This window comes from Panthera uncia, chromosome B1, assembly GCF_023721935.1.
Source record: "Panthera uncia isolate 11264 chromosome B1, Puncia_PCG_1.0, whole genome shotgun sequence".
Classification (NCBI taxonomy): domain Eukaryota; kingdom Metazoa; phylum Chordata; class Mammalia; order Carnivora; family Felidae; genus Panthera; species Panthera uncia.
The window spans coordinates 21,117,643-21,141,307 of NC_064811.1; the positions used below are offsets into that span (position 1 = coordinate 21,117,643).

General features: G+C 39.4%; 1 protein-coding gene across 2 annotated transcripts in view; it reads left to right on the top strand.

Annotated features, from left to right (window-relative positions):
• The window catches only part of STIM2 (stromal interaction molecule 2), a 152,124-nt gene that overhangs the window by 70,028 nt on the left and 58,431 nt on the right, over positions 1-23,665 (top strand). For both annotated transcript variants that reach the window (XM_049630409.1, XM_049630410.1), the window contains exon 3: positions 18,926-19,040. In XM_049630409.1, coding sequence (XP_049486366.1) covers positions 18,926-19,040 — 115 coding nt within the window. The remainder of the gene's footprint in view (positions 1-18,925; positions 19,041-23,665) is intronic.

A 23,665-nucleotide genomic window follows, 5' to 3' on the forward strand; every position in this document is an offset into this window, starting at 1 on the left:
AGTAAGATGGTTTTATAACTTAGAATGGTTAAGAACCATTGTATAAATTATTGAGAGAGATACTAAGAGCATATGTTTATTATTTCATAGTTGTGCTTGGGATATTTCTTAAGTTCTAAGTTTTCTGCCCTGCTTTATCTAGTTGAGTATCTGGGCTCTTTATGTTTTGTCTTGACAATTGCAGTACCTCTTTACTGGGCTTCTTTCTCTGTCTCTTGCTTTTCCAGTTAATTTACCAACTGCTATTATCTTTCTGTTTATATTTGATAAGATCTAATTCTCTCAGAGTGTTTCTATTCTTGTGTCTCCTTGTCCCTCAAAGCAACCACCATAATAACCAGAGGACTTTGTCTTAACCCTACCCTGTCTTGCCATCCAGACTGTCTTGCCCTTGCCTCTGCCCCCTCTGACTTTGATGTATTACAATGGGTTCCCTCTTCTTTTTTTTTAAAGTTTTTTTTATAAATGTCTTATTTGCTTTTGGGAGTGAGAGAGCAACATGTGCGAGAGAGGGGGAGCGGCAGAGAGAGAGGAGGATAGAGAATCCCAAGCAGACTCTCTGCTGTCAGCATGGAGCCCCATGTGGGGCTCGAACTCAAGAGCCATGAGATCATGACCTGAGCCAGAATTGGATGCTCAACTGACTGAGCCCCCCCCCCCCCCCAGGTGCCCCTAATGGGTTCCCTCTTCTTGATACATCCTTAGCTGCGTGTCATTTGAGGAGTTCAGTACATATGGATTAAGTGGGCTTTTGTGCTGCCAGTAGGTAGGTACTTAAATATCATAATAGTTTCTGTGGAAAATAGGTTTCAAATGGCAGATACGTATATTTAAATGCAACCAGTTTATAAACTGGGAGTGAATGGTCTATAGTATGAGATCTGTCTATAAAGAGCCAAAAACTTACGAAATCATTTTCAACTCAGCACCTTTGCCTCTTTCTAGGAAGTTACCACAACCCCTGCTTCAACTAGTAAATCTTTTAGTCCCTTCCTCCAAATTATTTCCTCTTTCTTTAGTCAGAATGTCTGGCAATTATGTTTTCATGAAAAAGAATCCTTTCCCATTCTTGTTCCATTCATTTTTAATTTCCATTGACAGGAGTTTTGTGTTACATACCGTTGTAGACCGGATGAGGGCAGAGCGGCAGGAATGTGAATGAGGACCTGTGTCTGTACTGAGCGCAATGTCCAGTCCTGCCCCTCTCCTCCTCTTCTTCCCTGGGCATTTTCAGGATCACGGCGTGGCACTGCATTTATGGAATGTATATTTTTTGAGTGTGTAGCAAACTTCACGTATTGTCTCGTCTTCTGAAACATCTTTCAGTTGAGATGTACAAAACCTATTTATTCCTGTTTCACAAATGAGTTAAATAAATTTGTGCTTTTACTGTAACATTAACTCCATCTGTCTTACTTTGTTGTTATGGATAGGGTGACCATATAATTCATCATCCAAACTGGAATACTTTTGAGAGTAAATGAGTTTGCTATTAATAATTACACCAGGACAACAGGTGAATGGGGACTGTCCTAGGCAAATGGGGCCGCGTAATGAACTCACTCTGTCTTACTGCAGTCTGCTTTCTGTTGTAATTACCTTTACCCACGTCTTACGCACTTCACTAAGTTGTTATTAAATTGATCCAAGTATTGTGCCAAGGTTTGTGCTATTAGTAAAGCTTGGATTTCAGTTTAGTTTATCAGGCTGTCTTTATGTATGGAGCACTTTGTTTTCTAGTAACATGACAGAGACTTCAGCATTATTCCATTTTTCCTAGAGTTAAGTGATTTTTTTTTTTTTGTCTTTTTATTCCCTGGAAATAATACAGTTTAACAATATTTTCTGTATTAAGGTGAACTAGTACTCATTGACCCTTTCATTGATTGCTAGGATTTTTTTGTAGTAAGTTTCTGGTTGTCCCAAATTTTCATATCTGAAGAATATTCCATAATAGTCTAAATTTTCCTGTGCACCTATCCAGTGTTTGGCCTGCCAGAATTTCTCCCACAAGTAAGTGCTGCAGTCACTAACCACATGGTCTTCAGAAGACTGTTTTGCTCTAGGCAGCATTTCGTGTGACCTTAAGGTAAGGTGCTGTGCTATATCAGGGAGCTGGATGTAAGGTAAACTGTTCTTTTCCTCAGCCCTGCCGTATGTTGATTATACCATCATGGTTCAGAAAGCGTTTATGGTGTCTCACATGCTCTTTAGCAATGCTGTTTTGGGATAGGCAAGACAGGTCATATCCCTGTTTTATAGATGAGGAGACGGAGGCTTAGATTGTTACTTAGGTCACATAGCGTAGGAGCGGGGATAGAGCCCAACCGTCCTAACTTCCGTTCATTCTGGAACATGTTGAGACACAATTCCAGGTTGTTGCGTTTTGAACTTGTGTTCAGTTTTGAGCCTTGGACTCAGAAGGAGTCTCCCTGGATACGTTCTTGAACTGTGTTTCTATTAATGACCTCAATGTTAGTTGCAGAACTCTAGACGTTGATGTCAGCTCTTTCACTAGAGCCTCATACCTGCTTCTTCCCCGTATTTGTTCTGAATCATACTGACTTACGTCTTAAGTGTTATTTTAAGCAAGGCTGGAGAACCTGCCTCACCTCACCTTAAAGACTACTTTCCCCCTGTATTCCCTTTAGGCTTCCTATCCTGGCTTTGCTGGGTCTGCCTGGCTTGACACGGCTCATGGCATTGATCTAGTACTGGTAACACCAGGTGTTGATGAGCTGCTTTTTATTACCCTCCCACCCCCCAGCCTTTTTATAGGGCTATTGGGCCTGGAGGCTGAAACTATAAGGCTATGAAACTCAGTTGGTAAAGAGAACCTTTTTAAAACTGAAGCAATATTTTGTCTTAATCCTGAAAATGTTTAAAATAATCGATAAAAAATATTTGAGAGCCTTTCACTTGAATTGCTAACACTTGCCAATTGACCTTTATTTTTATATCTCCTAAGTTCCTAAAATTTCTTTCAAGTCTTAGAGAAGTACAGGAATTTTTATGGTCTTTAAAAACTATTTTTCGAACTAAATAGCTGGGTTTTTTTTGTTTTCATTTTTCTTTTTACTTAGTTCCTTCAAGGGCTTGGGAAATATGCCTAGGCTCCTAAGGGTGTTGTTGAGCATTCATTTAAAAACAAAACACACCTAAGGCTTTAACGTTTCTATTTATATATATAGCACTGTATGAATATGGGGCAGAATGAAACAAGCCAGCATAGACTTCCACGAGCTTACCCTCTACTAGGGATATAAAGACAACGTATGTCAGGGCATATTATGTACTAGGGATACACGTGAATCGTGGAAGTGCTCTTGTGTCTCAGAAGAGAGAGTGTACATTTGTTTGAAGAGCATCTAGAAAAACCTGGAGTAGGAGTCCTTGAGATGGGCCTTTGGAAGTGGGCAAGGTTTTCACAGGTGTAAACGATAGGTGAGACACTCCAAGAGGAAGGGTCAGAGTAGGGAAAATGTATTAAAGGAAGAACAAAGGATACTAATTTATGTAATAGAGAATACTCAGTCTGACTGGAGTATGGTGGTGTGGGGGATAGCATTGAAAAGAACTTGCTTGCTGTCTTTTTTTCCTTTTCCTACTTCTGGCTACTTCTCTGATCTCTTCATTGTTCTTACTTTTCTTGCACCCTAAAGTGTATGTATTCCATAATTTTTTTTTTAAGATTTAATTTTTTTTTTTTTTTTAGAGCAATTGGGGTTTACTACAAACTTGAGAGGGAGATACCGTAATTTCCCGTATACCCCCACCCCCACAATGGGGTGCGTTCTCTTTCATTATCACCCACCACATTGGTATGTTTTTTACCCAGAATGAACCTACACTGACATGTTGTAATCACCCCAAGTCCGTGGTTTTCATTAGGGCTTGTTCTTGGTGTTGTATATTCTCTGGGTTTGGATGAATATATAAGGATATGTATCCATCACTAAAATGTTATACACAGTATCTTCACTGCCCTGAAATCCTCAGTCTTTATTGTTTCTGGTGTTTCTTCTGTTTCTCTCTCTTTCTCCTGGTATTCCCATTACACCTATGTTATACCTTCTGTAGTTGCCTCATAGTCCTGTTTTGTTTTCCTTCAGTCCTCTCTTTACTTTCTGGGTTTTGAAGTTTCTTTCAATACATCTGTCCTCTACCGCAGAGAGGTTTTCTCAGCTCTGCCCAGTCTGCCCATCAAAAGAATTCTTCACTTGTGTTATAGTATTTTTGATCTGTAGCATTTCTTTCTGGTTCTTTCTTAGGATTTGCATCTCTGCTTATATTGCTTATCTGTTCTTACATACTACCTACTTTATCCACTAGAATCCTTAGTGTATTAATCATGGTGATTTTAAATTCCTGGTCTGATAATTCCCTACTATGTCTGGTTCTGATGCTTTTCTGTCTCTTCAGATTGTTTTTTGCCTTCTGGTATGTCTTGCCATGTTTTCTTGAGAGCTAGACATGATGTATGGGACAAAAGAAACTGCTGTAAATAGACCTGCGGTAATTGGGTGGTGTGGTGTCGGGGGGAGGGGAAGTGTTCTGTAGACCCATGATTAGGTCTCTGTCTTTCATTGAACCTATGGTTCTGGACTGTAACCTTCACAAGTCTTTCTCATTTTTGTTTTTTTGTTTTCCCTTAGGTGAGACAGGATAGCTGGAGCGAGCTGGAGTTGGGTATATCTCTTCTCCCACTGGAAGGCTAGAGCCCAGTAGAGTTGAGCTGAGCCTTGTCAGTTAGGCTCTGATAATACCCTTGCAGGTTAGGCTCTGGTTAACTAGTTGCCCCCTGAGGGTAGGCCTTGTTAAGAGGAACAGAGTGCTCTGGAGCACACATCTTTTTCTCAGTTTACAAGGATTATATTCCAATATACCCATCGTAAGTTGAAAATGTTGTAAGTCGAACATACATTTAATACACCTAACCTACTTTAAATGTGTTCAGAACACTGACATTAGCCTACAATTGGGCAGAATAATCTAACACGAAGCCTGAATATAATAAAATGCTGAATATCTCATGTAATTTATTGAATACTGCACTGAAAGTGAGAAAAAGGAAGGTTGTAGGGATACAGAGTGGTTGTGAGTGAATTGGTTGTTTACCCTTGTGATTGCGCGGCCGGCTGGGCGATGCCATGCCACTGGCCCTGCCCAGCAGTGTGACAGTATCGTAACACATGTCACTAGCCCGCAAAAGGTGCGAGTTCGAAAATCAAAGTACGGTTTCTACTGAATGTGTATCTCTTTCGCACCATCATTAAGTCGAAGAATCCTAAGTTGAACCATTGTAGGTTGGGAACCGTCTGTATTTGGAAGTGGTTTTTTTCCCCTCTACCTGCCAGAAGCAGGAGGAGATTTCTCTTCAGTGTTCCCTGTGGTAATCTGATTGAGCTCCTGGAGGCAAATCTCATGATGCAGTAGGCACTCCTCCCCTCCCCCTCTACCCCATGACTGGATATCCCTGGAGGTTTTACCTCTCAGACTGGCCTGCATTGATCCTGCAGCCCTTCCTCAGTTAGTTTGGGTCCCCACCCCCTCCCCAATCCCCCAGCAGTTTCGGGTCCTTGGCCTCTGCTTCGGCTAAAGTCAGCTGAGGTTCCCTGTATTTGCTTGCCAGTCTCTCCAGTCCTGGGGGCAGCAGTTTGTCCTGGGCCCGCCCCTCTCTTACAGATCCAGGAAGAGTTTACTCTTCAGTCTGGTCAACTTTTTGCTGGTTGTTAGGGTGGACTGGTGACTTCCAAGCTCTTTACACTGGGATTGGAAAACAGAAGTCTCTTCCATAACATTCCTGTCTTTGGGCCTCTTCTGTTCTTTCTTTCCCTTTCTAGGAAGTTTTATTCAGGCTCGTGGCTTTAATTATCATTTTTGTATAAGCTTAGTTCTGACTTCTCTAGTGAATTCCATTCTCACGTTTTGCCTGCTAAGATCTCTAACACAGCATCCTAAATGCTAAAAGAGAGAATGCTAAAAATGCTAAAAAAAAAAAAAAAAAAAAAAAGAAAAGAAATACATTGCTGTCTTTCTTTGTTTTCCTTTCTAGAAAAGTTCACGCTGAACCAATCACCACCTTCCTCAAAATACTGTTTTCTGGGGTTGCCTGGGTGGCTTAGTCGGTTAAGCATCCAACTCTTGATTTTGGCTCACAGTTTGTGAGTTCGAGCTCTGCATTGGCCTCTGTGACACTCTAGAATCAACATCCAGGCAGTTTTTATTGGTGATCTAATCCACTAGGTCAGTTTTTCTAAATTAATCATCACTTTTTTAATTTCCCCTTTTTGCTGCTAGACCTTACTTCCTTAGGGTGATGATATTTTTCTTTTGCACTCATGTTAGTCTGTGTCCTCCAAGAAGCAAACACCAGTAGCAGATTAAACATGCTAGAAATTTATTAGGGGCATTGCCAGTGAGAGACAAGGGTAGGGAGCTGAGAGAGGCCTTGTCCTGAACTTGGGTGAAGGAGAGAGGGAAGGAAGGAAGGAAGGAAGGAAGGAAGGAAGGAAGGAGCAGATGGTACTGATGGAGCAGACCCTACTTGGGATTCTCTGTCTCCCTCTCCCTGCCCCTCCCCCATGCTCTCTTGCACTCTCAAAAAGAAATAAATATTTAGAACAAAATATCGTTGGGGTGCCTGGGTGGCTCAGTGACTTGAGCATCCGACTCTTGGTTTCATCTCAGGTCGTGATCTCTTGGTTTGTGGCTTCTAGCCCTGTGTTGGGCTCTGTGCTGCCAATGCAGAGCCTGCTTGGGATTCTTTCTCTCTCCCCCTCTCTCTGCCCCTCCTGCGCTCTCTCTCTCTCTAAAAATAAATAAATAAACTTCTAAACATTTTTTAAAAGTTTAGAAAATACTGTTTTCTTCTCTTTTTTTTATTAAAAAATTGTTTTTAATGTTTTTATTTATTTTTGAGACAGAGGCAGCGTGAGTGAGGGAGGGGCAGAGAGAGAGGGAGACGCAGAATCTGAAGCAGGCTCCAGGCTCTGAGCTGTCAGCACAGAGCCCGACGTGGGGCTCGAACTCACGAGCTGTGAGACCACGACCTGAGCCGAAGTCTGACGCTCAACCGACTGAGCCACCCAGGCGCCCCTTTTCTTCTCTCTTCTATGTTATTTTTGTTGCTGGTATCCCTGTTTTACCTACAACTCAGGCTTGATGCTCCAGTCTCATCTTTGTCTGCATTTTTGTTTCCCTCTCTGAGTTGTTTTAGTCTTTGATTTCTGACTTGTCTTGCCATTGCCAGTCTTTTCCTCCTTTAAAATCCATTTCGACGATTACTACTTGATTAAAACACTTTGGAACATATTTTGTTTTCCTCTTCCCCTTCCCCAGACTCAGCAACTTCTAGTGGGTCTTCATAGGCTGGTTGTATCAAGCTGTAGTGTGCAGCAGCGAATCACCTGGAGGACGTGTTGAAACCCAGGTTTTAACTCTAGAATTTCTGATTCCGTAGGTCTGGGATGAGACCCAACAATTTGACTTGCTGACATGTTCCCAGATGCTGACATTGCTGGCCCAGGAACCACACTTTGAGAGTCACTACTAGAGTCTACCACATACAGCCCAGACTTCTTCATTTGGCATTTAAGACCTTTTATGGTGTGCTCATAATCTGTCCTTCTAGCCATTGTCATTTACTCTGCATCTTCTTGGTGATGCACTCTCTCCTCCAGCCACAGTTAACTGCAGACAGACTGCTGTTCGTACACATCCCATATTTTTATATGCCTCTCCGGGCATTTCACTCATGATTTCTCCGTCTCTTTCTGTATGTTAAATTATATGCAGCTCATAAGATTAATTTTAAGATTTAGCAGAAACAGAATGTCATCCATGTAGTTATTCATCCATCCATATAGAATGTCTTTTCAATAGTCCTCGCTATTTTACTGTGTGTGTGTCTGTGTGTGTGTGTGTGTGTGTGTGTGTGTGTGTGTGTTCCTTTATTACTCTTCTAAGCCAGGGATGCCTGGGTGGCTCAGTTGGTTGAGCGACTGACTTTGGCTCATGTCATGATCTTGCAGTTTGTGAGTGTGAGCCCGCGTTTGGCTCTGTGCTGACAGCTCAGAGCCTGGAACCTGCCTCGGATTCTGTGTCTCCCTCTCTCTGCCCCTTCCCTGCTCATGCTCTGTCTCTCTCTGTCTCTCAAAAATGAATAAATGTTAAAAAAAAAATTTATTATTCTTCTAAGCCAGAGAAATTTCTTGCATTTGGTTTTCCCATATGGCATTTGTTGCTTTATAGTTTAGTGTGACCCTTATTTTCATTTCATTTCCTTCTGGCAGACAACTCTGTGTTTTACCTGTCTCTCATTAGTTACATAGTATATGTATGTGGTGATAGTAGGAAATTAAATTCTTTCTGTGGCTATAACTAGGAGGTCAAACAAACCTCCTAGCTGGGATTGTCATATTCAGAGAAATAGGAATACCACTGTAGGATCATCATATTCGGAGAAATGGGTCACAGAGGTCCAAGCAGGTAGGGGGGCCGGAGGAGTGGCAGGTGCCAGGCAATCCAGCTTTGTGAAAGGCATTTGGCACACTGGGGGCTGCATGCACCCAGCCCATGCCTGCCCTGCCACCATGATGCCCAGGAGGAAGATCAGGTCCACTGAGGGAGCAGTGAAGGAGGAGCCCAAAAGGGGCATCAGCAAGGTTTTCATCTAAACCTGCTTCTGCAGAAGTGGAAACCAAGTCAAAAATGACAGCAGGAAAGGCTAAATCTTCAGATAAAGAAGTGCAAATGAAAGGGAAAGGGGAGCAAAACGAAAACAGGCTGAAGTGGCTAAGAAATGAGAGGAGACTTCCCCGCAGAAGACAGAGAAACTAGCAATTAGGAGAGTCGCCTCTGATGCAGCAGGAGAGAAAAAGCTCAGTCTAATTAATACTGCATACCATGTCTTTATCAGTGGTCCCTACCTCCCTTCTTATACAGTCCAGAGGAACTATTTTGTAAATGCAAGTTTTTAATAGTTCTACAAACAGTTTTAAGGAGAGAGTCCCACCTTATCCCATTTTTTTTTTTTTTTATGTGTAATTGCTTTTTAAAAGAAGCAAAATCATTTCCTGGTTGTTTATTTTTTGGTACAGCCCGAAAATGGTGGGATATTGAGTGTGGGAGGCTTTGATCATCTTGGGTGTCAGCCTGATATTCCAGGCTGTAGTATTCCAAGGGGTAGTTTTATATCTTATAACACAAAGCATATTAAATGGTAACTTGATGTCAGTCATACATTTAATATATCTTGAACATTTTAAATGATTTCTGTTCCTGTGTTGCTTTTGGTAGAATTGTTTCTTCAAGAAAACCACTCCTTGAAATCTTGGCTCTCCCTGTCCTAATTTTGTACACTCTGTAACAGCTTTGGTTATTGTACTCCAGTTTTCCTAGTAACTTTGTTAGTGTGCCCTGACGGATGAAAATTTGAGTGTGTGGTGTATATGATACAGTGAATTAGTGGGCCGTAACTGTGTAACATTGTATAATATATAAAGATATTGGTACTTAATATCTGTTGAAGGAAAATTTGCCTCCAGATTTTAAGCTGGAAAGTCACCAGAATAGCTGCTTAGAAAAGAATCATAAGTGCATGATTTTTTAGGTTTTTGGTACGTATGTGAAGAGCTGTATACACATTGAAGTGTCTGTGTACTGATCCTCAGAACAGCCAATAAAATCTCAATTATGACAAAATAAAACAACCAAAAAACACAAAGAAACAGGTTATAGTTACAACCCTGAGTCTCACTGATGGAAGTATTTTAAACTCTTCAACCCTGAAAAACCAAACAATGATAAAAAGACATGAAAAAGTATAATATATGGCAAATTAATGTCATCTCTTAAAGGTTGGGTTAACAATCATGAGAGATGAGCAATACATTTAAAGTAAGTAATATCTTTTTAATGAATAAAATTGTGCCTATGAAAGATAATGAATTTCTTGAAATTCTTGATGGTTTAAATATTTGAGCTATATCTTACATTCAATTCAGTGCAGAAATTTTAGCTTTACAGTTTCATGAATTTTGACAAATGTATATACCCGTGTATCCAGTTTTGATACACTTGTGCCATTTTGATTCTCAAATTTTGAAACTGTTACTTTCTTGTGTAGAAGATAGCGAAGAGAAATCTTTGTGTTGCTGTAAAATCTATTAAGTGTGATTGGTCATAATTTTCCTTTTCTTTCCCCCTGCTAGTTTATTTCCTATACTTTTCCCAACTATGTGATAACTAACCAGAGATCTAAGGATTGGGGTAGGAGGATTCTTTCCTTTCTCCTTGGCAGAGGCCATGTAAGGCTACTGGGAGGCTCATCCACCTTCCTGTGTGGCTGTAAACTGTATGTTCTCTCCTGTTACTGTCGATTCATTCACTGTTCGTGCTCCTTGCAAAAGCGAATTTTTCCATCCAAGCACTTCATCTCATCTCCTGTCTCCTGTGGACAACTTGAGGACAGTGCTTTAGCAATGTACCGTTTCCTACTGATCTTTCCCATCTGACTCAAACCTGCCATTGTCTTGCACCTCATAAACGCAGCAGTATGAAAACTTCCAACTCTTTGTTCTCCCTTTGGTGATTGCCCAATTCCTTTCTTCTTTTTTTCCAACAAGTTCCCTCAAAAGGATTTCTGTACTAGTTTTCTCATCTCATTCTTGAAGTCACTTAAGCTTTTGCCTCTGTTACTCCTCCAAAATTGTTCTAACTATGCTCCGATTTCCGTCTGGTCTTATTTTCCTTCTGCTTATACGGCTTTTAAGAACAGTTCCAGCAGTACGGGACTTCCTGTGATAAACCCTTACTGTTTGTCCGAAAAGGTTTTTATTTTGCCTTCATCTTTGGAAGCTGTTTTTGCTGGGTAAGAATCCTAGGTTAGCAGTTTTTTCTTTCACACTTTAAATGTGCTTCCTAAGTGGTCTCTGGATTATGTTCTCTGACAATTCTGTCCTCCTTATCTCTGTTCCTCTGTTCCTATTGTGTTTTCATCCCCTCTCCCCCCTCCCAAGTTGCTTTTAGATTACTCTCTTTATCCCTGACTTTAAGCTATTAGATTATGACGTGTATTGGTGTAGTTTTCTTTATGTTTCTTGTCTTGAAGTATATTGATCTTCTGGGATCTGTGGGTTTATAGTTTTAATAAAATTTGGAAAAATTTCGGCCATTATTTCTTGAAGTATACTTTTTTTGTCACTGCCTCTTGGCTCCTTATGGACTCCAATTACACTTATGTTAGGCTGTATGAAATTGCCCCACAGCTCGCTCTCTGATTTGGATAGTTTCTCATGCTTATTGTATTTAGGTTTGCTGATATTTTAGTCTGTCATGTTTATTATTAATCTCATTCAGTGTATTTTTCATCTCGGTAATTGTAGTTTTAATGTTTAGAATTTTGATTTGGGTCTTTAAAAGAAACGCTTTGACCTTACATGTCTGCAGTAACACACTCAGAATTTACTTTAGCTTCTTGAATATATAGAATATAGCTGTAATAACTACTTTAATATCTTTGTTTACTAATTCTCTCATCTTTGCCATTTTTGAATTGGCTTTGATTGAATTTTCTCCTAGTTTTGGGTTCTATTTTTCTGTATCTTAGCATACGAGGTAGTTTTTCATTGGATGCCAGACATTGTAGATTTTACCTTGTTAGGTACTGAGTATCTTGTGTCCGTAGAAGTGTTCTTAAGCTTTATTCTAGGACAGGGTTAGGTCACGTGGGAGCACTTTAATCCCCTTGCCTTGTATTTATAAGCTGTTTTGAGGGCAGAGTCCATGTAGAATTTAGTCTGGGGTTCGTGTTCCACAGTACTGAGACAAAACCTTTCCCACAAATTATGAGATTTTTCACTCTGTCTTATTGGAACAAGCACTATATGTAATCTGCCATATGTAATCTTCAGGGATTGTTTCCTCTAAATTTTTTGTGTGTCTTCTTTCCTTAGCTTGCTATGGCTTTCTTGTACTCACGGGCTGATCAGTAGTCAGTAAAGACTCCAGGCAGCCTTTCTCTCTCTCTCTCTCTCTCTCTCTCTTTTAGATAATCCACGCCCCCTCTCTGTACAGTCCACTCTTCTCTGTACCGAGTCCTGTAACCCCTCCTCTCCCTAGTTCTCCCCAAGCTCCCACCTCCACCTCTTCACCTCAGGAGGCTGCTGGTCTCTGCCTGATTCCCCCTTTCTGTGCATTATCCTGAAAATTCTGGAAGTTCTCTTTAGGAATTAATTTAGGGCAGTCACAGGGCATACTTTATTTAGAGTCTCCAGGAATCACTGTACTTTGTTGTCTTGATGTTCATGGCAGTATAGGACCTTATTTATTTGTTTACTATTGAATAGACTGATGGAATCATAGGTAGTTTTGTTAGAGATTTTTGGATTATAATCAATAATAATCTCGAAGAGTAGTCATTATATAGGTGATGTATTGGTTCCTGTGTAACAAACTTCAGCTCATAAATACATTGTGTCTTACAAGTCTTTGTAAATTAGTTGTTTGACTCTGTCGTCTGTCATCTCTCATCCGATCATTCAGTTGAATTAGTGTCATAAATACTGGGTAAGTTCTCCAGCTAGCGCATAAAAGGCTGTGGTTTAGTTTAAATGGTGTTCAAAGTCATTGTGAGGCCAGTTGAACTCTGAGCTGTTCTGAGAACAGAATCCTAAGGAGGTCATTGGTGCATTTATTGTGGGTAAACTGAAGATTGACTGATGGGTTTTTGATGTTGGAAATTTAGGGAGTGGGATTAAGGGCTGAAATGGTACTGTAGCAGCTGGACAAAGTGTAAAGGTGTAAGATGTGGAAACCGTCCAAATCAGCTTGAAATTTTCATTAGTATAGATTTTTAATGTTTGAAAAAAAATTGAATGTAGGATCTGAAGAATTTTTTCTCAGATATTAAGTGATTTACCTTTTTTCATTTGTAATTCCATGAAAACATGTCCCAGTTGCCTGTGTTCTCTTAGGTTCTGTGTAGATGTCATCATTTGTCTTAGATGAGAAGATCAGAGTTATTAACACAGAACTATCTTAGCACTAGCCCGTGTCCCTGCATTGTTACAGCATTCTGTGTGGTAAGTATCAAGCAGGATTTGATATTGCTGCTCCGTAGATTTAATTCTTAGACCAGTGATTATCAGTGGCGTTTTATAGTGCCTCAGAGTCATCTTCTAGCATTTCAAGAAATGATGCAAACCAAGGCAAAGATTTAACTCATTATCTTAAAAAATGATTTACATGAAATAGCTGAGTTGTTGAGTGTTTACTGTATACCAAGCACTATTCTTTACACTTCATATGAAATAAGCCACTTAAACCTCACAACCTGTTGATACATGACTCTTGTCACCATTTTGCTGACGAGAAAACTGAAGCACAGAGAGGGAAGTAACTTACTAAAGTCATACGGCAAATAGTAAATTTGAGATACAACTACACTAGTATGTATCGGTCTGAAGATTGAGTCTGCACTCTCAACCACTGTGTTCACTTTTGGGATGAAGAAATATGGACAATTCATGTTTTATTAACATGGTATCATTTCTAAGAGTTTGGGAGTGCATTTTTCAGAATATCCAGGTTAGGATGGTGGTGTGAATAGTGGTGAAGGACTTAAACTTTGGAATTCTTTAAAATTTATGTTGGTATTAGGTTTCCTAAATAACTGTATGAAATGGAATGAATTGCCAACCCTCCCTTAGCCTTAGCTTTTTCGTCTTTACGGATGAGAATAACAGTGATCCTTTCTGGTATGCATTCTTTCCCATTAGACATTATACTAAGCTATTTTAGTATTCTTTTTAAGTTTATATATTTGCGGGGGGGGGGGGGGGGGGGGGGGGGGGGGGGGGGGGAAGAGCCATACTGTCAGTGCAGACAGAGCGGGATAGGGACTCAAACTCATGAACTGCGAGATCGTGACCTAAGCCAAAATCAAGACTTGGATATTTAATCAGCTAGGTCACCCAGGTGCCCTGGAACCCATTTACTTTAACTGACTCACGTATCAGACCTTGGACACTGTTGATGACAGATTTCCTTGGGAAGATCTCTGCTTACATTGTCAGTGAAAAGGCTGTGGTTTTCCTCTTCATCTCTGTGTTATGTATGTATTTTGTTTCAGAGGTCTGAAATGGTTGTCTTAAGAATATTAGGAAATCCTAGCTTCTTAAATGTCTATTATTTTCCAAAATGTATATTAAACCTACCAGACTATTCAAGGTGAAAGTAATTTATTCAGGCTTTAAACTTCAACAGCAATAATAACATTGATATATAAAAACGACTCAAATTACTTTTATTTTCTGACGCTCCTGTGTGCTAGGTATGCATTTTTAAATGAATTTTCTTCATAACCATTTGTGTTAGGTAATTTTATTTTCCTCACTATACAGAAGAGAAATACGAGGCTAAAAAGAATGTAAGTAGTGGAGTCAGGTTTTGAATATAGTCTGTTACACTCAGAGTCTGAGTGCTTAACTGTGATGATAAATCACCTCTCCATGAATATTGAGATCTTAAAATCATATATTTAAAAATCAAAGGGGAAACACTTATGTGTCATTGTTATGTCATGGAAATCAGGACAAGAATTGTGTAGCCCAAGCCTCCTCAGGAGCTGAACTGGAAGTCATCAGGAATCGAGCCAGTTCCTGGTGCCATTTCTTTCTTGCTGTGCTCTCTTTCGTTTCTTTCTCTCTTGGCGTTTTGACTTCTTCTGTATGTGGTTCGTCTTGACTGTTCATAGAGTGATACCTTCGACACCAGTTTCCTTATCACCTTAAAGATCCAGAACCATCACCAAGTGACCTAGCCTTTTATGGTCGGAATTGCAGTTTCTTGTGAAATAGAATCCTTTCATCCTGGTCATGCTCTGGATTGTTTTCTTCTGGGTCAAGTGTCCATCCCTTAGTCACATGGCTGTGGCAGTGGGTGATAGGTTGAGTGAAGGATGAGCTACACTGATGTTGGTAGGGGAAGAGGTATAGGCTGAAAAGGGCCCCAGATATGAGTGCACTATTATGTGTCAGACTTTATTAAGCACTACTATAAAAATAACAGCACAAATATAAATGCAAATCTAATAAAAACAAAAAATGCATAGCATCACAAATGTAAAATATACATACAAAATACAAAGTAATGTGTATATTAGAGATACAGGGAACTGAAATCAACTTATCATCTAAAAGTTAACTTCCTGAAACTGGATATGTAAATTCCATAATGGTATTAGAAGAATATATTTAAAAGATTCATCTGGGTGAATGTTTTTGAAAAGAATATTCAGTAGTCATTTATTTGAGTACTTCTGTATTTGTATTGTCAATTCAGGCTTTCCGATAGTAGGTTTAACTAGGTGCATAATTGGATATGTTTAGCCAGGAACTCTAATGTAATTTGCAGTACATTGTTTGAAGATTTACCTCATAGAATTTGAATCTATTTTCTGATTTCTTAATTCACAGATTTCAACAAATAAGAAGTGTTTTTCGTTTTCTCATGCATTTTCAATTATTGGTGACTGCTTTTAAAATTTCTTCTGTTAGCCTGTCTCATTTCTACAATTTGCACTTCTTTATGAAGTTAAAGAAAAGTCTGAACGGTCAGAATGCTCTATAGGATATTGGGAAGAGAATTTAATGGAAGCTGATGAGTTCTAGTATGTTTGGTTGAGTTAAAAAATTTCCAACTTAATTTCAACAAAGTGATTCTGCTTTCTAGTCACATTGTGATAAAAATGTTGAAGATATAGGAGATACAGACTACACTTCTATGTGGTTTGTTATGAATTGTATTATTTTGGGGTCGTGTTTTAAAACAGAAGCATATACTCCAGGGAAAATATAATTCTGTGCATTTATATAGTTTTGACCCACCTTTTGTAGGAGCCAGATAGTTCTTTTACATTAAGTGAACTATATAGATAATCTTCATGAGCTTTTTTTTAATTGTCCTTCTTTGATACCTAAATTCTTTTATTTATTTATTTTTAAATGTTTGTTTATTTTGAGAGAGAGCAAGCGGGGCAAGGGGCAGAGAGAGAGGGAGAGAGAATTCCAAGCAGGTTCCGCCTGTCAGCACAGAGTCCAATGTGGGGCTCAATCCCACAAACTGTGAGATCGTCACCTGAACTGAAATGAAGAGTTGGATGCTCAACCAGCTGAGCGACCCAGGCACCCCAATTCTTTTATTTTGTTAAACACGTAATTTGGCAGATGTCTATACACATCCTAGGCTTTCTAAAATAGTTCAGTAGCTAGAATGTCTCATCTAGTCCATGTATGGAAATTAGCTCTATTTTCCAAAATATATTGATCCTGAACCCACAGAACTCTATTTTTATGTTGTGTTCATGTAGTGTAAAGAATTTCCTAGGACATTGGTTTTCTTTTTTTATTTTTCATGTATCACAAGTATGAAACAGTTGCCATTTGTTCCAAGTGGCTGGACTATTCCCAAGGCAGGCTTCCTCCCTGCTTTTTTCATCATCGTGCTTTTCAGTATAGAATTTCTCTCTAGCTCTTGAACCTTTTCCACGCTAGGGGCGGTTTCTGAACATCTCAGTGGCAGTGATTTTTCCAGGTATACCTACTAGATTTTGAAGGTATCTGGAAGAGCAAAGAGGAAGGGGCAGAAACAGGAAAAGAGAAAATATGAAATAGAACTAGGCAAGAGTTGTAGCAAAGATTTTAAAATCTTTAAAAATCACTTGTAAAAATGGTATTTAGAAAACAAGGGTGAGGCACTGTCTTTAGAACAGCAAAAATACATACGTAATAGACCTAGATACCTGCCTTTCAAGTTATCTATGGTGAAGGACCAGAGTTTTCATTTCCTATTCGTTACAGATAGGGCCTACACGATAAATACATTTATCACATGCTTGGGTCAGAATTTTTGAAAGTGTATAATTGCTATAAAGGTTTCTAAATGGCTTCTTTCCATTTCTATACATATTGTAGATGAGAATCAGTTTGCTGACTGACATCAGTCCCACGACCACATGTTGAGTAGTAGTGTTGATCCTAAAATGTTTTTTCTTCGTTTTATAACTGAGGTTATTAAAGCTCAGAAAAGTGAAATGATTTTTCAGTATTACACAGCTATTAAAAATTTATTTTTTTTAGAGGCGCCTGGGTGGCTTAGTCGGTTGAGCATTTGACTTCAGCTCAGGTCATGATCTCACGGTTCGTGGGTTCGAGCCCAGCGTCAGGCTCTGTGCTGACAGCTCAGAGCCTGGAGCCTGCTTCAGATTCTGTGTCTTCCTCTCTCTCTGCCCCTCCCCTGCTCATGCTCTGTCTCTTTCTCTCTTCCAAAAATAAATAAAAACATTTAAAAAAAAGTATTTTTTTTAGTTTCAGTAGAAAACAATACAAAAGTAAAATTTGACCTTTGTCTGAAGATGATGTTCATTGTCAGCATATAAAAGTCAGAAAAATAGGTCTTGGGGGTTGGGAGTTCTAGGGGATTTTCACTTTCTGCATTATGGATTTCTGAAATAATCTTTTATATGATCTTTTATTTTTGAAATTAGAAACATTGATAAAGATATCAAATAAAATAATACCAAAACAAGAAAAATCAGTAATGAGAAAAAGCATAATAATACAGAAAATTATTTGTTTCATATAATTAAAGTAATGAGTTTATATGGGGAAAGTATCAAGGGATCAGGCCTAAAAGATTGTCAGGAATAGGATTGGGAAATGGTATATAAGCCATAAAAAAAAAAGCCATAAAAAAAGTAGTTTGCTTTTTATTTGGGAGACAGTGGGGAACATCTGAAGGATTTTATGTAATGAAGTAACATAGAGCAGGTTGCTTTTAGCAAAGAAAATTTTAGTGCACTCTCTATATTTTATTTATTCTTCTTTAACAAAATTCTTTTCACATTTTTTGTTTATTTGGGGGAGGGGCAGAGAGAGGGGGAGAGAGAGAATCCCAAGCAGGCTCCGCGCTGTCAGCCCAGAGCCCGACATAGGGCTTGATCCTATGAATCATGAGATAATGAGCCAAAAATCAAGGGTGAGATGCTCAAGCGAGCCACCCAGGTGCCTCTTTCCATATATATTTTAAAGTAAGATTAATGGAGGATCTGCTTTAGTTTTATAAAATACTTTAGTTCTGACCACTATGGTCAAATGCCTTTCAATTGTAAATGATAGCTTCCAAGGTAGGAGAACACAGAAATATGAAGCAGCAGTTGAGATGAGTACTCATTGTGTTTCGAAACACCCTGTCACTAAGTATTTGGTAAAAATGTATAATGTTGAGGCAGTATGCCATGTTTTTGAGCATTAGAAACCTCTTGGCTTGAAAGCTCTGCTGCTTGTGATTTTTCCAACCTTGGGCAAACTATTTTACTTCTTTGGGTCTCAGTTTTCTCATCTATAAAATGGAGATACATAATACAGAACTGTCAATAAAGTTAAAAGACTGTGTGTGTGTGTGTGTGTGTGTGTAGATACTTAGACATGGTATGTAATGTAGAATAGTAGCTGGTAAATAATGAGCATTAAATAAGTACTTTGTCTTTTAAAGGTTTATTTATTTATTTTGAGAGAGAGAGAAGAAGAGACAATCCCAAGCAGGCTTCTCATTCTTAACATAGAGCCTCACATGGGGTTCGAACCCATGAACTGTGAGATTATGAAATGAGTGAAAATCAAGTCAGACGTTTCACCAACTGATCTGCCCAGGTGCCCCTAAATTTTTGTTGCTGTTATGATTAGTAGAAGACATTTTGTTAAATAAATTTTATAAGCATATAAGAATAATGTGAATACAAAATACCAAAAATATACCAGTTATTATCTGAAAATTGCCACCTACTGGATTTCGAACTTTTCTCAGTTTAGAGACTAGAATAGTGCATTTAAGTTTACTTAATTTAGTGTTTTTTCTTTTATAGTTTATCAGAGAAGATATGAAATATAAAGATGCTACTAATAAACACAGCCATCTGCACAGAGAAGATAAGCATATAACTGTTGAGGATTTGTGGAAACAGTGGAAAACATCAGAAGGTAAGACTTTTTAGTGAACTGAATCCCTCACCTGCCCTTTGCCCTACATAGCCATTGTCAACTCACTAATTGCATATGATTTTATGAAAAAAATCAAACTACCATTTTCTGTGAGGATACTTATATTTTAGTAAATTTTCCACTTTTGATTTTGAAAAATGATTTTTATCTTTCTTAGGATTCATTATGGGTCAGCCTGTTGCCAGATAATTTGATACCTTGTACTAGAATAAGTAAGGTAATGCATGTCTGAGAGCTTAAAGTTGTGGCGTATTGCTTCAGCTGTTAAGTGACATTATTATAAAAGATTTATCAAATAAATATGGATCCCAAAGTTGTGTTTTTAATTATCACATACAGTTTTCTGAAGTCTTCAGAAGGCACAGAATGTTTAAGCTTTTCCTTAAATAAGTTCTTTATGAAGTCTTCTAATAGTTGCATGATAAGTTATATAATTTATATTTTATCATTTTTCTGCCCTTAGATCCTCAGGCTGTCTCATGGACAGTAACTAATTGGGGCAGGAAAAGTGTATGACCTGAAACCTCACCTTGATCCCTAATACTAGAAAAGAAAAAGATTATTATTATTATTATTATTTTATTTTTGAGTAACAGAGTCAACCAAAATGTCTTTTTCCAAATGTTTTTATGTTTCTATTCTTTTATCAGTCAAGCATTGGTGTTGTGTATATTTTTCTCTGCACCTTTGAATGGTGAAATGAAAGGAGGAGGAAGTTGGGACAGACTGCCACATAAGAGGATAAAGACATAATAAAGTTCACTAGACTGGCTCTGGTAACATTTGGAAATGGGAAAATACAGAATGCTACCCCATTAGTGCTTGGTATTTGTATTAATATATGAGAAGGTTTATAGCGTGCTTTAAAAATCTGTCTCTCCATTTCCCTTCCCTACTACCAATTTGAAGTAGTCGGAACTTGGGTAGTACTAGAAATGAAAGAATATCAGTCTCATGAGGGGAAAGTGCTAGCATGGTGGGAAGCTCCGTAAAACTTAATCTGTGTACAGATATGCCTTGGAGATACCGCAGGATTGGTTCCAGACCACCACTCTAAAGCATATGTTGCAGTAAAGCAAGTCACATGGTTTTTTGGTTTCCCAGCGCATATGCATATAAAAGTTACGTTTACACTATACTGTATTCTGTGAAGCGTGCCATAGGTAACATTATGTCAAAAAAGATGTCCATCCCTTAATTAAAAAATGCTTTATTGCCAAAACATGCCAACCGCCATGTGAGCTTTCAGCAAGGTCTCATCTTTTTGCTGGTGGAGGACTTGCCTCACTGAGGGTGGCCGCTGACCGGCCAGAGCGCTTGCTGGAAGCGGAGTTGGCCGTGGCAAGTTCTTAAAACAGGACGGCAGTGAAGTTTGCCACGCCCACCGACTCTTCCTTTCCTGAGCAGTTTCTCAGTAACATGCAGTGCTGTTTGATAGCATTTTATCCACAGTGGCACTTTTTTCCTAACTGCAAACCCCGCCCCAGCTTTATCAACTAGATTGATGTCATATTCTAAATCCTTTGTTGTCGTTTTACCAGTGCTCACAGCATCTTCACCGGGAGTAGATTCCATCTCAGGAAAACACTTTCCTTGCTCACCCATAAGCAACTCCTCATCTGTTCAAGTTTTATCATGAGATTGAAGCAATTCAGTCCCATCTTCAGGCTCCCTTTCTAATTCTGTTCTTGCTGTTTCCGCCACATCCGTAGTTACTTCCTCCACTGAAGTCCTGAACCCCTCAAAGTCCTCCAGGAGGTTGGAATCCACTTCTTCCAAACTCCAGTTAATGTTGATAGTTGCCCCTCTTCCCATGAATCACGAATGTTCCTAATGGCATTTAGAGTCATGAATCCTTTCCAGAAGGTTTTTAATTTACTTCCCAGATCTATCAGAGGAATCATTATGGCAGTATAGCCTAATGAAATGTGTTTGTTAACTGGTAAGACTTGAAAGTGGAAATTATTCCTTGATTCATGGGCCGTAGAATGGATGTTGTGTTAGCAGGCATGAAAACAACATTAATCTTGTTGTACATCTCCATCAGAACTCTTGGGTGACCAGGCGCATTGTCCGTGAGTGGTAATATTTTGAAAGGAATCTTTATTTTCTGAGCAGCAGGTCTCAACAGTGGGCTTAAAATATTCAGTAAACTGTGTTGTAAACGAACGTGCTGTCATCCAGGCTTTGTGGTTCCATTTATGGAGCACAGGCAGAGTGAATTTAGCGTAATTCTTCGGGGCCCTAGGATTTTCATAATAGTAAACGAACATTGCCTTCCTCTTAAAGTCACCAGCGTCATTAGCGCCTAACAAAAGAGTCAGCCTTTTCTTGGAAGCTGTGAAGCCAGGCACTGATTTCCCTTCTCTAGCTGTGAAAGTCCTGGATGGCATCTCATAGTCTAAGGCTATTTTGTGTGCATTGAATATTTGTTGTGTAGTGTGGCCACCTTGGTTACTTACCTCCTGGATAGCTTGCTTCAGCTTCTGCCGTAGCCCTTGCTGCTTCACCTTGCGCTTTCACGCCGTGGAGAAATCTCGTGAACCAATCTCTGCCAGCTTCTAACTAGAAATCTGCAACTTCCTCACCTCTTTCAGGCTTCACAGAATTGAAGAGGGCCAGGGTCTTGCTCTGGATTAGGCTTTGGCTTAAGGGAACATCGTGGCTGATTTGATTCTATATCTAGACACTAAAACTTTCTCCATACCAATAAGACTGTTTCACTTTCTTATTGCGTGTACACAGGAGTAGCACTTTCAATTTCCTTCAAGAACTTTCCTTTCTGTTGACAACTTGGCTAACAGGCACAAGAGACCTAGCTTTCAGCCTGTCTCAGCTTTTCACATGCCTTCCTCTCTAGGTTTAATCATTTCTAGACAGATTAATTTTTTTGTTAAAAAATTTTTTTTAGTGTTCATTTTTGAGAGAGACAGACAGACAGACATGAGTAGGGGAGGTGCAGAGAGAGAGAGAGGGGAAGACATAGAATCCAAAGCAGGCTCTGAGCTGTCAGCACAGAGCCCAACACGGGACTCGAACTCAAGAACCGTGAGATCATGACCTGAGCTGAAGTCGGACGCTCAACCGACTGAGCCACCCAGGCGCCCTTCTAGCTTTTGATTTAAAGTGAGATGTGATTCTTTCTTTCACTTGAACACTTGTAGGTTATATTATATTATATTATATTATATTATATTATATATATTATAATATATATATTATATATATTATAATATATATTATATATAAAAAAATATATATAATATATATTATAATATATATAATATAATAGATATATTATTAATTGGCCTGATTTCAGTATTGTGTCTCAGGGAATAGGGAGGCCCCAGGAGAAGGGGGTGGGGAACAGCCAGTTGATGGAGCAGTCAGAACACACATGTTTATCAGTTAAGTTTGCCATCTTATATGGGTGCTGTTTGTGCCACCCACCCTAAAACAGTGACAGGAATGACATCAAGATCACCAATCACAGATCACCATAACAAATACAATAATGAAAAAGTTGGAAAGAGTGCGAGAGTTACTAAAATGTGACACAGAGACAGGAAGTGAGCAAATGCTGTTGGCAAAGTGGTGCTGGTAGACTTGCTCGATGCAGGGCTGCCGCAGGCCTTCACTTCGCGAAAGGCAAGATCTGTGTGATGTCGGTGACGTGCAGCAAATAAATAGAAGTGAGGTAAAACAAGGTCTGCCCTTGTGTGAACTGTCTCTGCAGTACATACGCATTACTGAAGGAGTTAGAGGTCCCTTATAGAGTCTGTTGCGACTAGTATATTTTAGATCTTGGATAAGAATAAGTTGAGTGGAACCCACTTAACTCCGTTTGAATGAAGGAAAAAAGGTGCGGTACCTTGTTATCACCTGGCGTGCTCCCACGTGGTTCAGCCCCGTCCCTTGCTGGGGTAGTTGCAGCATCTGCCCTGTGTCCCCGTGCGTGTGCTTGTGCTGTGCTGAGTTCTGTACTCAGCTCAACAGAGTCACCTGCTTAAAATATAAGTCAGGTTTGCTTTGTCTTGTGGCAGCTCAGAGTAAAGGCCAAAATCTCTACAAAGACCCGTAAGCCTCTACCTGACCTGCCCTCCCCTGCCTTCTCTCCTCCTCCCTGTTGTGTCCCGCCCGTCTGTCTCTCTCACGCTGGTCCTCCACTGCAGGACTGCGCCTGTCCTCGCTCGCGGACCCTCAGGGAGGCCCACCCTCAGCACTGTGTTTGAGATGGATGATCACACCCCTCACCCCCTTCTACCCTTGTTCTTGGCATGCTTATCTTGTAGTCAGCTTCACATTTCCTTCCCCCATATCGAGTATCATCTTCTGGAGTATTATATAATTGACTGACTCGTTATGTTGGTGTCCTTTCTCTCTCCTGCCTCTGAGAATGCAAACTGCAGAGAGCAGGGGTTCTTTGTTTATTTTCTTTATTAATGTATCCCAAATCCTTGGGGACTCTGTTCTCAAACCATGTTTTGGTTTTTGACCATAGGGAGTTTGGTGAGATCTTTTGTGATCTATAAAAATGTTTTGTTTTGTTTTGCTTTGGCTTGAGGCCTTTCCAAGTTGAGTAGCCTCTTAAATCTCTTTCTCCC